This window comes from Pteronotus mesoamericanus, unplaced genomic scaffold (genome assembly GCF_021234165.1).
Source record: "Pteronotus mesoamericanus isolate MK-2021 breed Mesoamerican mustached bat unplaced genomic scaffold, CSHL_Meso_final scaffold_54, whole genome shotgun sequence".
NCBI classification, from domain to species: Eukaryota; Metazoa; Chordata; class Mammalia; order Chiroptera; family Mormoopidae; genus Pteronotus; species Pteronotus mesoamericanus.
The window spans coordinates 28,912,142-28,926,169 of NW_026555321.1; the positions used below are offsets into that span (position 1 = coordinate 28,912,142).

The 14,028-nt window shown below is 49.9% G+C and overlaps 1 protein-coding gene across 1 annotated transcript in view; it reads left to right on the top strand.

The window, feature by feature from the left end:
- Nucleotides 1–14,028, top strand: part of FGD5 (FYVE, RhoGEF and PH domain containing 5) — a 109,577-nt gene that overhangs the window by 92,100 nt on the left and 3,449 nt on the right. The window contains exons 13-19 of the mRNA XM_054595205.1: nt 3,016–3,099; nt 5,571–5,650; nt 7,765–7,864; nt 8,226–8,363; nt 9,104–9,233; nt 10,051–10,181; nt 12,675–12,803. Coding sequence (XP_054451180.1) covers nt 3,016–3,099; nt 5,571–5,650; nt 7,765–7,864; nt 8,226–8,363; nt 9,104–9,233; nt 10,051–10,181; nt 12,675–12,803 — 792 coding nt within the window. The remainder of the gene's footprint in view (nt 1–3,015; nt 3,100–5,570; nt 5,651–7,764; nt 7,865–8,225; nt 8,364–9,103; nt 9,234–10,050; nt 10,182–12,674; nt 12,804–14,028) is intronic.

A 14,028-nucleotide genomic window follows, 5' to 3' on the forward strand; every position in this document is an offset into this window, starting at 1 on the left:
CCTTCTCCATAGCCTGTCTCCCACTCAATCATGATGACAGGCCTCGATCTCTCTGGTTTCCCGTCATTGTGAGTCCACAAGCCCCACACAGGGTCTGAACCCAGGTCCTGCTCTCTGTTTCTCTCAGCACAGGACCTTCTACTGAGTAGGTGTTAGTAATATCCCCTGGAGGGATGGATGGCAGCAGGAGGGACAGGCAGGTTCTTTCTTTTTTTTAAGTAGATTTTATTGACTATATTATTACAGTTATCCCAATTTTTCCCCCTTTGCCCCTTCCACCCAGTACCCCCTTTCCCTCCAGCAGTTCCTCCAGCCTTAGTTCATGGCCATGTCATGGCATTTAAGTTCTTTGGCTTCTCTATTTCCTATACTATTCTTAGCCTCCCTCTGTCTATTTTGTACCTGCCAATTATGCTTCTTAATCCCTGTACTTTCTCCCCGTGCTTCCTCCTCCTCCCCTCTGATCTCCATTTCTACAATTCTGTTCCTGTTATAGTTGTTTGCTTAGTTTGTTTTTGTTTTTGTTTTTTTTAGATTCAGTTGTCGATAGTTGTGAGTTTGTTGTCATTTGAATGCTCATAGTTTGATCTCCTTCTTTTTCTTAAATAAGTCCCTTTAACACTTAATATAATAAGGGCTTGGTGATGATGAACTCCTTTAGCTTTACCTTATCTAGGAAGCACTTCATGTGATCTTCCATTCTAAGGGATAGCTTTGCTGGATAGAGTAATCTAGGTTGTAGGTCCTTGCTTTTCATCACTTTGAATACTTCTTGCCAGTCCCTTCTTGCCTGCCAAGTTTCTTTTGAGAAATAAGCTTATAGTCTTATGGGAACTCCTTTGTAGGCAACTCTCTGCTTTTCTCATGCTACTTTTAAGATCCTTTCTTTGAGCCAGGGAGCATCGTGGCAAATGCACTGAAGGAAGAATTTATTTATTCCATAAAATAATCTTAACTGCAGGATAGAGTCAGGGCATCTGCCCACCGATACACGGGGTTTTCAGTGATGCTGTGGAGAAGTTCCCACCGTGGCCCCCACATCCCTTCCAGCCCCAGGCAGTGGGTGGGGTTGCCCACTGGAGGCTTCTTATTGTGAGAAATTCCTCTTTCTCCTCCATGAAGAATTTCTCTTCCTTCCTCCAAACTGGGGCTGAGAAACACAGGCTTTGAAGAGGAAAGGAGAGCCATGGGCAATTAGAAGGAAGCCTGGTCCTGAACCCATCATAAACCTCAGAGCGCTACAGGCAGTTGCCGTAGGAGCAGGTGCTCAAGGGGCAGCCACAAAATATCTGGAACTGTTCTGGTAATTGACACAGGTGGGTTCCTCAGAGCAGGCTAATGAGTGAGGCTCTGTACAGGGTTTTGTCACTGTCCCCAGATGGGGCCAGGACCCACTGTGTGGCCACCCCCAACACACCACACCTGAACATGCTATAGGCACGCTCATTTACATACCACCCTGGCTCTGCCACCTGTGAGCTTTGTGACCTCAGGCAGGTTATCTAGCCAGCCTGTGCCTCAGTTTCACCTGTCATGGCTGCTTTGGGGGTAGAATGGCTAAGTTAAATAGTTATGACAGAAACCATATGGCCCATGGAGACTTAAATATTTACTATCTAGTTTGTTACAAAAACATTTGCTGGCCCTGTTCTACTCCAGCGCCAGTTAGAGACGGTGAGGCCCAGAGACAGAATGGGCTTGCCTGAGGTCACACACAGCAGCTCGGTGTCCCAGTCCAGTCTCTTGCATTACTCTGGCTGGGATGTCAGCATCGCAAGAAGAGCTGGTGGCAGGAAAACTCATCCATTCTGTTTCCTCCGCAGACTCTGTCCATAGGGAAAGGAACTGCCAACCCTGAGTTCTTGCCCTGGTTCAGACCTCAGATGCTGTGGCCTGTTCAGTGCTCACAACAGCCCCTACTTTACTTTGGCTCCTGGGCATAGAGGGCTCACTCACAGCCATCCCTCTCAGCGTCCAAAATGAGGCGGGGGCAGAGGTGGCCCCAGCCTCACAGGTGAGAGAGCTGGGCTGAGAGGGAAAGAGAGTGGCCGTCGTCACCCAGCAGCTGCAGAGCAGGGGCAGGACTGACGGCCCACAGACCACCCGGAGCGTGACACCGTCTTTTCAAATTACAAACCTTTTAGTCAAACAGAAGCACTTTCTCCTAAGGAGGTGAAGTGACTTTCATTCTGTTTCTTCCTGTCTGCCTTGCACGGGAGGGGGGGAGCCATAGCTGTTCATTCAACAGATACTAGCTAAGCACCTATTGTGTCACTGGAAGTACAACAGGGAACAGGACTCGCCACCTCCCCATTCCAAGGACCAACCTCCTCCTCTTCCTGCCTCTCTCCCTCCCTCCTTTCTTTCCTTAACTATACTTTATAGAAACTAGATTTATGAAGAGTAAGATGCATCAGTCTTAAGTGTGTATGTCAGTGTATATTAACAAAGCTATATCATCATGAAACCACCACTTGCGTCAAGATATAGAGAATTTCCAGCCCCCCAGAAAGTTGTCCTGTGCCCGTGAGCAGGTCACTGTCCCCCAGCCCTGTCCAGGCCACCACTGGCCTGGTGTCTGTCAGTCCAGGTTAGTTTTGCCTGTTCTGGAATTTCATACAAATGTTATCCAGCAGTGTGTGCTCCACTGTGTCTGACTTCTCTCAGTCAGCATATTTTGAGGTTCATCCACGTCACTGTGTGGATCATCAGTTTGTTGCTTTAGATTGCTGTGTGGTATTCCACAGTATAGATACGGTTGCGTGTTTCCACCATTTGGCTGTTATGAATAATGCTTCTATGCACCTACCTGTACCTGACTTTTTGTGGGCATCTGCATGTATTCCTCTTGAGTATTTACCTAGGAGGGAAACAGTGGGGAAGGGGCTGACGTTTCAGCCCCCGGTGGTTTCGCTCTCTGGTGGGGGTCACGGGGACGCGGGAGGCATGTGCACCCAGTGCCCAGCACAGCCTTCCGGGCCCAAGACAAGTCTGACAGGGTTTCCTTCTCCCCAGATGAGTGACATGCTCCTGTATACGTATCCCCAGAAGGATGGGAAGTACCGGCTGAAGAACACGTTGCCAGTGGCCAGCATGAAGGTAAATGCCTAATGCGAGGCGCCCTGGGGTCGGCAGGGGAGACCCCAAGGGAGGAGGGGACATCATCCCCGCCTCTAGGGGCTCACAGAAGCTGGGAGCGAGGAACAGTGTTGCGTTGTGGGTTATGCAGGATTATGTTCTAGGTAGGCCAGGGGTGGTGCGGGGCAGGGGGGTGGCAGGGGGAGGAATGGTGAAGGAGGGCTTCCTGGAGGAAGGGAGCTGAGTCTCTTAGAGTGAATAATATGTGGACAGTTGGGGAAGGATGTCCTAGGAAGAGAGAAATGTATAAGTAAAGGCTTGGAGGGAGGAAACAAGTAGGTGTTTGGTAACTTTGTTTAACTGGGGCAAAATATACATAAAATTTACCACTTAACCATTTTTATACAGTTCAGTGGCATTACGTCCATTCACATTGTTGTGCAACCATCACCACTATTTGTCTTCCTGAGCTGAAACCTCATACCCATCAAACACTAGCTCCCCGTGCCCCCCACCCCAGCCCTGGCAGCCACCATTCTCTCTCTCTCTCTCTCTCTCTTTCTCTCCCTCTCTCTCTATGATTTTTCTAATATATTAAATTTTTTATTATACAAGCTTCAGGTTTAGAACATTATTAGTTGACACCTTATACACTACAAAGTGATCACCCTGAAAAGTCTAGTTACTGTCCATCGCCGTGCAGTTGACCCCCTTCGCTCTTTCATCCCCCCTAACCGCTTACCCTCTGGTAATGACCAGACTTTCTTCTGTATCTGAATTTTTGTTTGTTTGTTTTTTGATTCCACATAGAGTGAAATCATATGTTTTTTTGTCTTTCTCTTCCTGACTTATTAGCATTATACCTTCAAGGTTCATTTACATTGTCACAAATGGCAGGATTTCATTCTTTTTATGGTTGAATAATAGTCCGTTGTATAAAGGTACCACGTCTTTTTTATCCATCCGTCTGTCAATGGACACTTAGGCAATCGCCATATCTTAGCTGTTATAAATAATGCTGCAGTGAACATAGGGGTGCATTTTCTTAAAATAGTGTTTTGATTTTCTTCAAATAAAGAAAATGAAGTGGAATAGCTAGATTATATGATAGTCATATTCTTAATTTTTTGAGGACTCTGCACACTGTTTTCCATCGTGGCTGCGCCAGTTGATAATCCCACCAGCAGTGTATGAGGGTCCCTTCTCTGGGCACCTCAGGGAGGTGGTATCACGCAGCGTTGGCCCTTTTGTGAGTGGCTTACTTCACTTAGTATTCTGTCCTCAAGGTTCATCCATGTTTAGCCATGTGTTGGGATTTCCTTCCTTTTTATGTCTGAATATTATTTCATTTTACACATATACTGCATTTTTAACCATAATATGTTTTACTGTTGGCACTGTTACAGATGTCCCCGTTTCCCACCATTTGCCTCCCTCCTCCCAGTTCCCACCCCACTTTCCCTCTGGCCATCACCACACTGTTGTCTGTATCTGTGGGTTATGCGTACGTGTTCTTTGTCTAATCCCTTCACCTTCTTTCATCCATCCCCCCCCTCCCCTTTCTCCCTCACCCCTCCCCTCTGACAGCTGTCAAACTGTTCTATGTATCTATGCCACTGTTTCTATCTTGTTTGTCAGTTTATTTAGGTCATTAGATTCCACATATAAGTGAGATCCTATGGATAAGGCCAGCTTCTGTCCATTCATCCATGGATGGACGCTTGGGTTGCTTCCACCTTTTGGCTATGGTAAATAATGCAGCTGTAAACTTGGGGTGCAGACATCCATTCAAGTGGCAGATATTTTTCAGACAAATGTAAAAGAGATGCCTGCCCAGCTAGACAGTCTCGTGGATAAGGGCAGAAAGACAGGAAGGAAGGGGGCCTGGTCAGTGTAACTTCATCCCAAATACAAGGACGGCTGGGAGCTGACGGAGGTTCTTGGGGGCTTCATGGGCAGGAGGTTTTAGGGAGTGAATTCTGGCGATGGGATCGGAGTACGGAACACCGAGCTGGGAGAGTGGAGCGGGAGGTGAGGATGGGAAGGGGGCCACGAGAGGCACTGCGGGGCCTCACCAGCCCCTGGAAGCTGGCTTACACGAGAACGGGGAGAAGGAAGCACCTTTCCTAGTGGTGCGATACCTTAGTGGGGAGGTTTGTTCTCTTTTTGAACCAAAGTTTCCACTGGGGAGCCTGTTGGGCCAGAGTGGGAGAGAGCGGTCACTGAGCAGGGCTTGTGCGGCAGGACGGCCCTCCTGGAGGCTGGGCCTGGAGAGGGAGGCCCCACGGCCTTCCTGGGGGTGGGCAGTGGCCAAGGGCCACGGAATCAGAGTCGGAGTTGGTAGCCAGACACACACACAGAGCATCTGCCACGTCTCTGAGCACCTGAGGAAACTCAGGCTCAGAGAGGGGCAGTGGCAGGACCAGAGGAAGAGTCTAGTCTGTGGTTGCCGCTGCAGGCCCCCACCCTGGGCTGCCTCTGTTGGTTTGCAGGTCAGCCGCCCTGTGATGGAGAAAGTGCCCTACGCTCTGAAGATTGAGACTCCCGAGTCCTGCCTGACTCTATCTGCAAGGTATGGGGACAAGGAAGGAGGGAGGGCCTGGGGGATAAAGGGACAGAGTTTTCAGGTGGGAAAGTGGAATGACAAATGTCAGATGTGTCTTCAGTTTTATTTTTGTATCCTTTGGATCAAAGGATGTTTTTCTTTTCAGTGTTTCTTAACCATTTTTGGATCACAGGCCACTTTGAGAATCTGCTAAAACTATGACTTCTCTTCCCCCCAAAAAAACGTACGTGAGCCCTTTTTCCTAAAATGTAACAATAGCAATATCTCATGGTTGTAAAACTCTACAGATTATGGGGTCTTTACAGCAACACAAAACGTTAAGGCAAGTAAAGAATGCACATGTACCTCAGTTCACAAAGTATCTGCTGTTAGACCTTTGTGTCTGGAGAGAAAAGCTGACTGAGCATTTGTCGTCTAGCTTTCCCTAGTTTGGGGTTTGGCGTTTCCCTCAAAACCCTCTGTTTTTCCTCCAGACCCTCAGGGTACCCAGGGGTCCCTCCTCATGGCTGTAGGCAGTGAAAGAGCTCCACCCCACTCCCCACGCCCCCCACGCCACTTCCCAGGCCAGCTCAAGCTCAGAAACCAGGGAGGCATGGCTCCTGCCAGGGCCGCTCTGGGCATGGCGGGGGTGGGACAGGGTTCCCAAGGCTTGGGTGTCTTTCCTCTCGGGTCGTGCGTGGCCCAGGTTGGCAGCAGTGCCCTCTGTGTGGGGTGGAGGTTCTGGTGTAACATGGGATGCGCACACACGGACCCACACGCTGTCTCATAGATGCATTTGGTCATTAAGCCTTCCTTAGCGGCTCCTCAGGGCCAGGTTCTGTGCTGAGGACCCTAACTATTTAAGCCTTGATTTGCTTGGGGTTGGACGGAGCCCACGTTCTGGGTAGGAGCTGTGAACTGGTTACAGCACAGAACACGACTGCTGTAAGAATTAATCGTGGTGATGACAAAGAGTAGCCTGCATTGGGTGCCACTCAGGCCCCTCCTCTGACCTTCATCGCCACCCTCGGAGGTGGGCCCATGCTTGAGGCCTAGAAAGGGGTCACACAGCCATGTGAAGTGGAACAGGGGTACAAATGCAGGACTGTGTGACCCAGCATGCTTTTTCACTGCTATTTACTGCTTGGATATAGAAGAAGCCTTGGAAATTTCAAGAAGTTCTGAAACCATATGGGGGAGTGAGGGGAGGCTTCATGGAGGAGGTGACCTGGGTAGGATTCCATGGTCTTCCCTCCCCTCGACTCGGGGTAAAATCAGAGACCTAGGGAGACCCAGGGTATGGTTTCCATTTGCCCAGCCGTGACAGGAGGGTGGCGACAGGTCAGGCTCAGCCCTTCAGGTGGGGCTGCTCATCTCTCTTAGGCAGGGGCACTGCCCTTTGGCTAGTGGCTTCAAGGAGCCACTGTCACTGACAGGCCGATCACCTCCCTGCTAACCCAGATTGTTCACACTGAAGCTTCCAGGGACAGCGGGACCCTTTTAGAGACGTGGCATCTGGCTGGCCGCCACCCTTTGTCCCTCCCAGGCCAAGAGTTCCATCTCTGGCTGAAGCTACATACTTAGTGTAGGGTGGGAGCGACACCTAGTGGACCCTGGAGAATTACGCAGCTCACAGCCCAGTGTGGCTGTCACCACACAGGTCCAGGCACAGAGCGGAGATGTGGGAAGTCAGCTTGTTGGATGAGTGAGTGTGAAGTTATGTGGGAAACTGTGGGAGCAGTTGGAGAGACCGGGACCTGGGCCTTTGCCAGATTCGGTCTACCCCTCCCCCCCGGCCCTCTGCCTACCCATCCCTCCTAAAATGTGGGCCCTTCAGAGCCTCCCTAACACCCCTTGCTTTGTCATTGACAAAGCCAGTCTACATCTCACATGGCATTGCATCCCCACAGAAGCTCTGGGAGAGGAAGTGGGTGAAGAGGCAGCCTGGGGGACGGCAGCGTGCCCTGGCCACCCTGCTGGCAGATGGTGCCAAGGTGCAAGCCCAGGCCTGTCTGATAGGTGGCAGGTACTTGCTGGTGGGATTTCGGATGCTGAGAGGCTCAGGCGTATGGGAGGGGCAGGGCGCCACTGGGCACTTGGTCCCTTCGTGAACCCTCGCTAACCCCGGCTCGTGTTCACAGCTCCTGTGCAGAGAGGGACGAGTGGCATGGCTGTCTGAGCAGGGCCCTCCCTGAGGACTACAAGGCCCAGGCTCTGGCTGCCTTCCACCACAGCGTGGAGGTGAGTGGGGGTCCTGGGACCCTCCTGACACCAAGCCACACAGCCCTGGGTTTCCCTGGGCAGACAGCACACCCAGAAAGACATATCTCGTTGTATCAGGGCACTGGCTCCTCCTCCCATCTCTCCTGTCACGTTTCCACCAGCTCGGGGCTGTCGCTGTGTAACCCCAGCCTGGAGCATGGCACCTCCAATTGGCTCTGTTTCTAACCCAAGATCAGTTTCCTAAAGGATGCAGAATGGGGAGGAGGAGGTTATAGAATTAGAATCCCCCTGCCCCCCACACGTACACACCCTGTACAGGAAAGAGGGCACCCATCCAGCCTGTCTCCTGACCGTACTTGGCCCCGTTCCATTGCTCTAGATACGGGAGAGGCTGGGGGTCAGCCTGGGGGAGAGGCCCCCCACTTTGGTGCCTGTCACACATGTTATGATGTGCATGAACTGCGGCTGTGACTTTTCCCTCACCTTGAGGCGTCATCACTGCCATGCCTGTGGCAAGGTGAGTCACTCTGTTGCGAGGGAGTATGTGCATGGGGGTAGCATGGGGTGGGGTTTCACGAGCACCCAGCAGCTACTGCATGCCGGCCCAGAGCACGGCGTGTTCACACCAACCCTGCGAGGCAGGGATTGTTAATGCCATTTGACTGATATCCTCAAACCATGGTTCCAAATACCAGGCCCCTTCCACACCACCACCATGTTTCCAAAAGAAAATCGTAGCATATGTGGTTATTGTCCTTGTTAAAAAAAAAAAAAAAGTATCTTGTCCTTTCTGTCTGGGTGGCTCAGTTAGTTGGAGTGTCATCCCTTACACCAAAAAGGTTCTGGCTCGATCCCCAGTCAGGGCACATACCTAGGTTGCAGGTTCTACTCCCATTGTGGCACGTACAGGAGGCAACCAGTTGATGTTTCTCTCACATTGATCTCTCTCTCTCTCTCTCTCTTACTCTCTCTCTTTCTCTTTCCAACTCCCCCTTCCTTTCTCTCTAAAAATCAGTGAACATGTCCTCTGGTAAGGATTAAAAAAAAGTATCTGTCATGGTTAAGAGCTCATCAGAAAAAAAGATAAGCACCTGCACAGAAAGTCTGTGCAGCTGCACTGGAAAAGCAGGGGGACCTGGCGCAGTCCCTGGAGGAGGTGGGGGCGGGAAGGGAGGCAGAAGGGAGAGGATGCTGGTCCTCTGCATGTGCCAAGATGATGAGAACCACTCTGACATGCATCCGCAACTGGGCCTGCAGATCGTGTGCCGGAACTGTTCCAGGAACAAGTACCCTCTGAAGTACCTCAAGGACCGGATGGCCAAGGTCTGCGACGGCTGCTACGGGGAGCTAAAGAAGAGGGGCGGGGATGTCCCAGGCCTGATGAGAGGTAACCTGGGACCCACCCTCCCCTTTCTGCCAGGTGGCCTACGTGGCCTATGATTGGTTCCTTAAACCACTTTCCCCCAGTGGCTCAGAACAGAAGCAGCCCTGGAGGAGGAACTAGAGGTTTAAACTCACACCTGGGCACCATTTCCCAAAATGCCATTTCCGAGGAAAATTGATAGGTGCTCTCAGGAGAAGGATTCTGTGGGCAGCCAAGTTTGGGAAATGCTGGGTCAGTGCCTCTCAGTGATGGGCACGGTTCGTGGGGTGCTCATGTTTACTTTGCCATAGCAGCCCTCTTTTCTCTCTGAGAGTGTTTTGTAGGCCTGTGTTCTGTGGCCCCTTTTTTGGACAAGGGTTGTGAGACACATAGCAGAGTGTGGGTCAGGGAAGGGCTGAGGGTTCTCTGATAAAGCCACCTGAGGAAGCTGAGCTGGCTCTCGAGAGGCTGTGCTCAGGGGACAGGCTTTGCCCAAGCAGAGTGGGGTTGGAGGGAGAGCAAGCATATCCTGAGCCTAAAACCAGAGTTCTCCGGGGCTATTGACGCCATCAGAGAGGATAGCCCAACCCCAGCCTCCGAGGGACCTGGAGAAGGGATAGCCGGTACTGGGAAAAGCCTTCCCTCCCGTCCCCCAGGGCCTTTCTGTCAGGAGAAGGGAGTAGGCCCACTTCTCTGGTCACACTTAAACCCCACGGTGAGGCTGGTTCCCATCTTGGGAAGGACTGGCAGCCCTGATTTACAGGGATTGGTGTTCCAAAGAGTTGGCATGCCTGTCCACGTGGACACTTACCCCCTTCCCTCTTAATTGTCTTGGTTACAGAGCGGCCAGTGAGCATGAGCTTCCCTCTGTCCTCCCCCCGCTTCTCGAGCAGTGCCTTCTCATCGGTCTTCCATAGCATCAACCCCTCGACCTTCAAGAAGCCGAAGAAAGTCCCTTCGGCCCTGACCGAGGTATCAGGGGATTTGGAAGGTTCATGGTCCTCTCTGTGAACAGTGTCAGACTCCCCTCTCCCCTGGCCTGATTGGGCTTTGGGGACAAAGAGGACCCCTAATGAGAAACATTCTGTTTACAAGGACTGACTCACCACCACCAAGGGCAGTGCCTGTCTCCTGGGCATGACTGAGAAGATGCCTGCTTGGTGGCAGAGGGCAGGACCTGAAGTGGTTGTAGGTGGTGTTAGGAGACATCTTCCGTATCCTTCTCTCCGCCTCTCTCGTCCAACTCTTCGTCTTTTCTCCTTTCTCTCTCCTGTCCCATAGCCTAGACCTGGTACCCAAGGGTACTGCATAGATCACTGGGGCTTTTCCGACTGCACCATCTGAGCCGTACCCTCCTCTCACCCTGGGGGTCCCAAACAGGCTTGGATGGCAAGCCCTGAGGAAGCTGTGGAATTCTTTGCAGGCAACTTCAAAATTGGCTAACCTCAATTTCATACTGCAAATAGGACCAGGTTTACCACAAGCAACCGGCTCTGAATTCTAATCACACCACAAACAAACGTGTGCCCATGAATATACAAGCCGTTGAAAGAAGTGTGATCAGCTGTTTCCAAGTTTTTTCATTAATATTCATTATTGAGTAGCAGATGGGTTTAAAAAGTGGCAGGGGATGAAAAATTTTAATGGGTACCGTTCTATCATTAACTTAATTCCTTTTGCATATTAAAAATCTTAGGCATAACACATGCATGGTAAAAAAAAAAATTTTAAGCACAAAAGAATATGTGATGAAAGTGAGTTTCTCTCCCTCTAGAAACTCCTTCAGTCCTACCCACCGCAGAGGCAACCACCATCAAGTTTCTCATGGAATCTTCCAGAAATTTTAATGTATATACATAACAAAGATGTACATTTATAGGTCCTCTTTTTTACCCAAAAGATAACATCTTATGCTGAATCTTCACTTATTTTCTTTTAGATATTATTTCCCATTTGCTCAGACATATAAATCTCACATTTTACATCACATGGTTGTCCCATCGTTTGTTTAACTAGTCCCTTCCCACAAATCAAGAAAAACTCACCCTGTCACTCCCACTGTGCAGGTGGTCTGCATGAGTCAAGCTCATAGAACCAGAGCGTTCCATGGGGGCAGAGTCTGAGAACCACAGCTCTTACCCTTCTCCTCTCAGGTTGCTCTGATCCTGTTGCCATGTGGATCTGCCCCAGCCAGCCCCTTGGTGAATTTTGCCCAAAGTGACAACCTTTTGATTCTCCAGCAAGGACTGCAGTCAGTGGATCTGCAGCTGCCCCAGGAGAAGCATGCCCCAGTCTCTCGCTGCTCTCATCCCTTCCCCCAAGAGCTCCACCTCATCAGCAAGACCTGCTCCCCATGAGAAAGTCTATAGGAATGCTGTCCCCCTGCGCACCTGTCAGAAAGAAAGGTTGCAGAATCAGTTTCCCCTGCCATGTTCTGTGTACACTGCCTTTCTTGCTGTGAGGTATTTCAGCATGGCAAGTGGCGGGAGAGAGAGCCAGTGTCTGGTGTAGAAATCCTGGACTTGTGACGAACAGGTTCCTTTCCTCCACTTCTCAAAACAGCCAGAGCGGGTCATAGCTTCCTTTCCCTACTCTGAAGTTCATTGACCTCTGAAGTGTTTGCTGAGAGGTTTGACTTCTTACCTCTCTTCAACTAAATAGGGATTTGACCTTTATTAGGTCCCTCCATTCCTGAGGGCCTCAGTTTCCCCATCTATAAAATGAGACAGTCAAAAATGAAGTTATTCCTAAACCTGGCCACCTTCCTCTAACAGTAAGATTAATATTTATAGAGCACTACTGTTGGTCAGTCACTGTACCTGTCAGGTAAGTCACCTGTCTTATGTCATTTAATTCTAATTTAACTAGTAAGGAAACTGAGACTTAGAGGAAGTAAATAAATTGCATGACATGACCCATCTATAAACTGGTAGCACCTTGATTGGAACCCGAGAGTGGTATTACTGCAAGCCTGTGTTCTTAACCCCGACATAAAGCCTGTCCAACACACAGCTACTGATAAGAAGGGGAGGAGTTACATCCCATTAGGCAGGAGATGATAAAACCTTTACGTAAACAGTACAAGGGGGATCCCTCCCTAAATGCAAGGAATCTATAAGCTGGAATGTGTAAGAATCAATTTTAAAAGGAAGAAAGAACCTTTTCCCTAGGTACCAGCAGTTTCATAATTTGGGGGTATGGAGCCTTGGAAAGACCAGGAATCTGAAACACCGCTAGGGAGCAGCACTCCTGAAAGTTTTTGATTTTGGTCAGTAAATCCTGTGTCTCAAACCAAGGTACTCTTTTGCTGCCTTTGAGGTGCTGGATGGATCCTGAGACCTCATCCAAGTCTCAGATTTCAAAGCAGTATAAACACTCTGCCAATTGTTTGGCATGTCATTTTAGCTCTCTTTGAACCTATGCCCATCACCTGGTGCCCTGACCATTCTGCTTCCCTTCTGCCAGGTGGCTGCCTCTGGAGAGGGCTCCGCCATCAGTGGCTATCTCAGCCGGTGTAAGAAGGGCAAGAGGCACTGGAAGAAGCTCTGGTTTGTCATCAAAGGCAAAGTACTCTACACCTACATGGCCAGTGAGGTAATAGCGGTTCGTGCTTTCTCTCCTCCCTCGTGTAAAGGTTTGAAGCTTAAGCTCTAGCCCCAGAATGTCCATGTGGGGTGTGCACCATGCCTTTTATCTCAGGGCAGTGTAAAGCCTATATGCTGGTTCCAGTTCTCATGTCAGTCAAGTCTTTCCTGAACAATTTCATGTGCTGAGCGTTGCTGTGGACATACAACTGTGTGTCCACCCCAAATCTGTGCAGAAATAAAGCAGTACAGCGTGTAGACCTGTGCACTAAAGTATTTGAATGTCACAGGCCCAGCATCCAGTATGAGCCCAGCTCTATAAGAGAACTCTGTAAGAGAAAGCTGCTTTCTGCTCTCCACTTCAGTTGCTTGGGACAGAATTCAACAGGTTGAAGGAAGCTACCACACTTTTTTCTGTGCATTTCTTTTATTAGGGAATACGTTGCCTCGTATGAACTCTTCTATTAAGTAAAACTTGATTATATTTTTATAGAACACCTTACATCTTCTAAAATATGGGAGAGAAGGCCTTGGAAATCAAGCCTCCTACTGGAGTAGACAAGTGTGGGCTGTGCTTCTACAGCAAGGGGCTGTCTGGTCCTGACCCAGGCTGAGACAGTAGGATAATGTGAAAGATTTCCATGTCCAGGCCCCACCATGTGGTGGCTTCCACAGGCCAAATAAACGTGCTTTGAAAACAGAACTTCAGTGTACCCTGCCCAGCTGCAGAGGGTGGGTACCTCATCCCATGAGGATGTGCACAGAGCACAGGGCTGGCCCTTTCCCCTGACCATGGGTGGCGAGTGAGCAAAAACAACTTCCTTCTTCAGGACATAAAGCTTCCCTCACAAAAGACTCACAGCTGTGAGGGCTTCAGTCAGCCTTGTCCTCAGGGGTTCCAGAGGCCAGCAGCGACACAGACATACAGAGGGGACTCACGATGGACCTGAGTGACTCAGGAGCTCTGTGAGTCGAGCCCTCCTCAAGGTGCTCCTTTGCTCACACATAAATAAGTGGGATGATTTATGCTGGGAAGAATTCCAATCTTTCCAGAACAAACTGAAATGTGATGTACTATCCTTATGCAGCCCAGGGCAGCATCTTCCTGAGCAGGCATTCCACAGTTCACCGCGGGGATTCTCTAAAAATAGGGTTTTAAGGGAACCCTGAGTAGACACTGAGTGGGACTTCTTCACAGTCACACTTCTCAGAATCTCTCATATACAAAACCATGT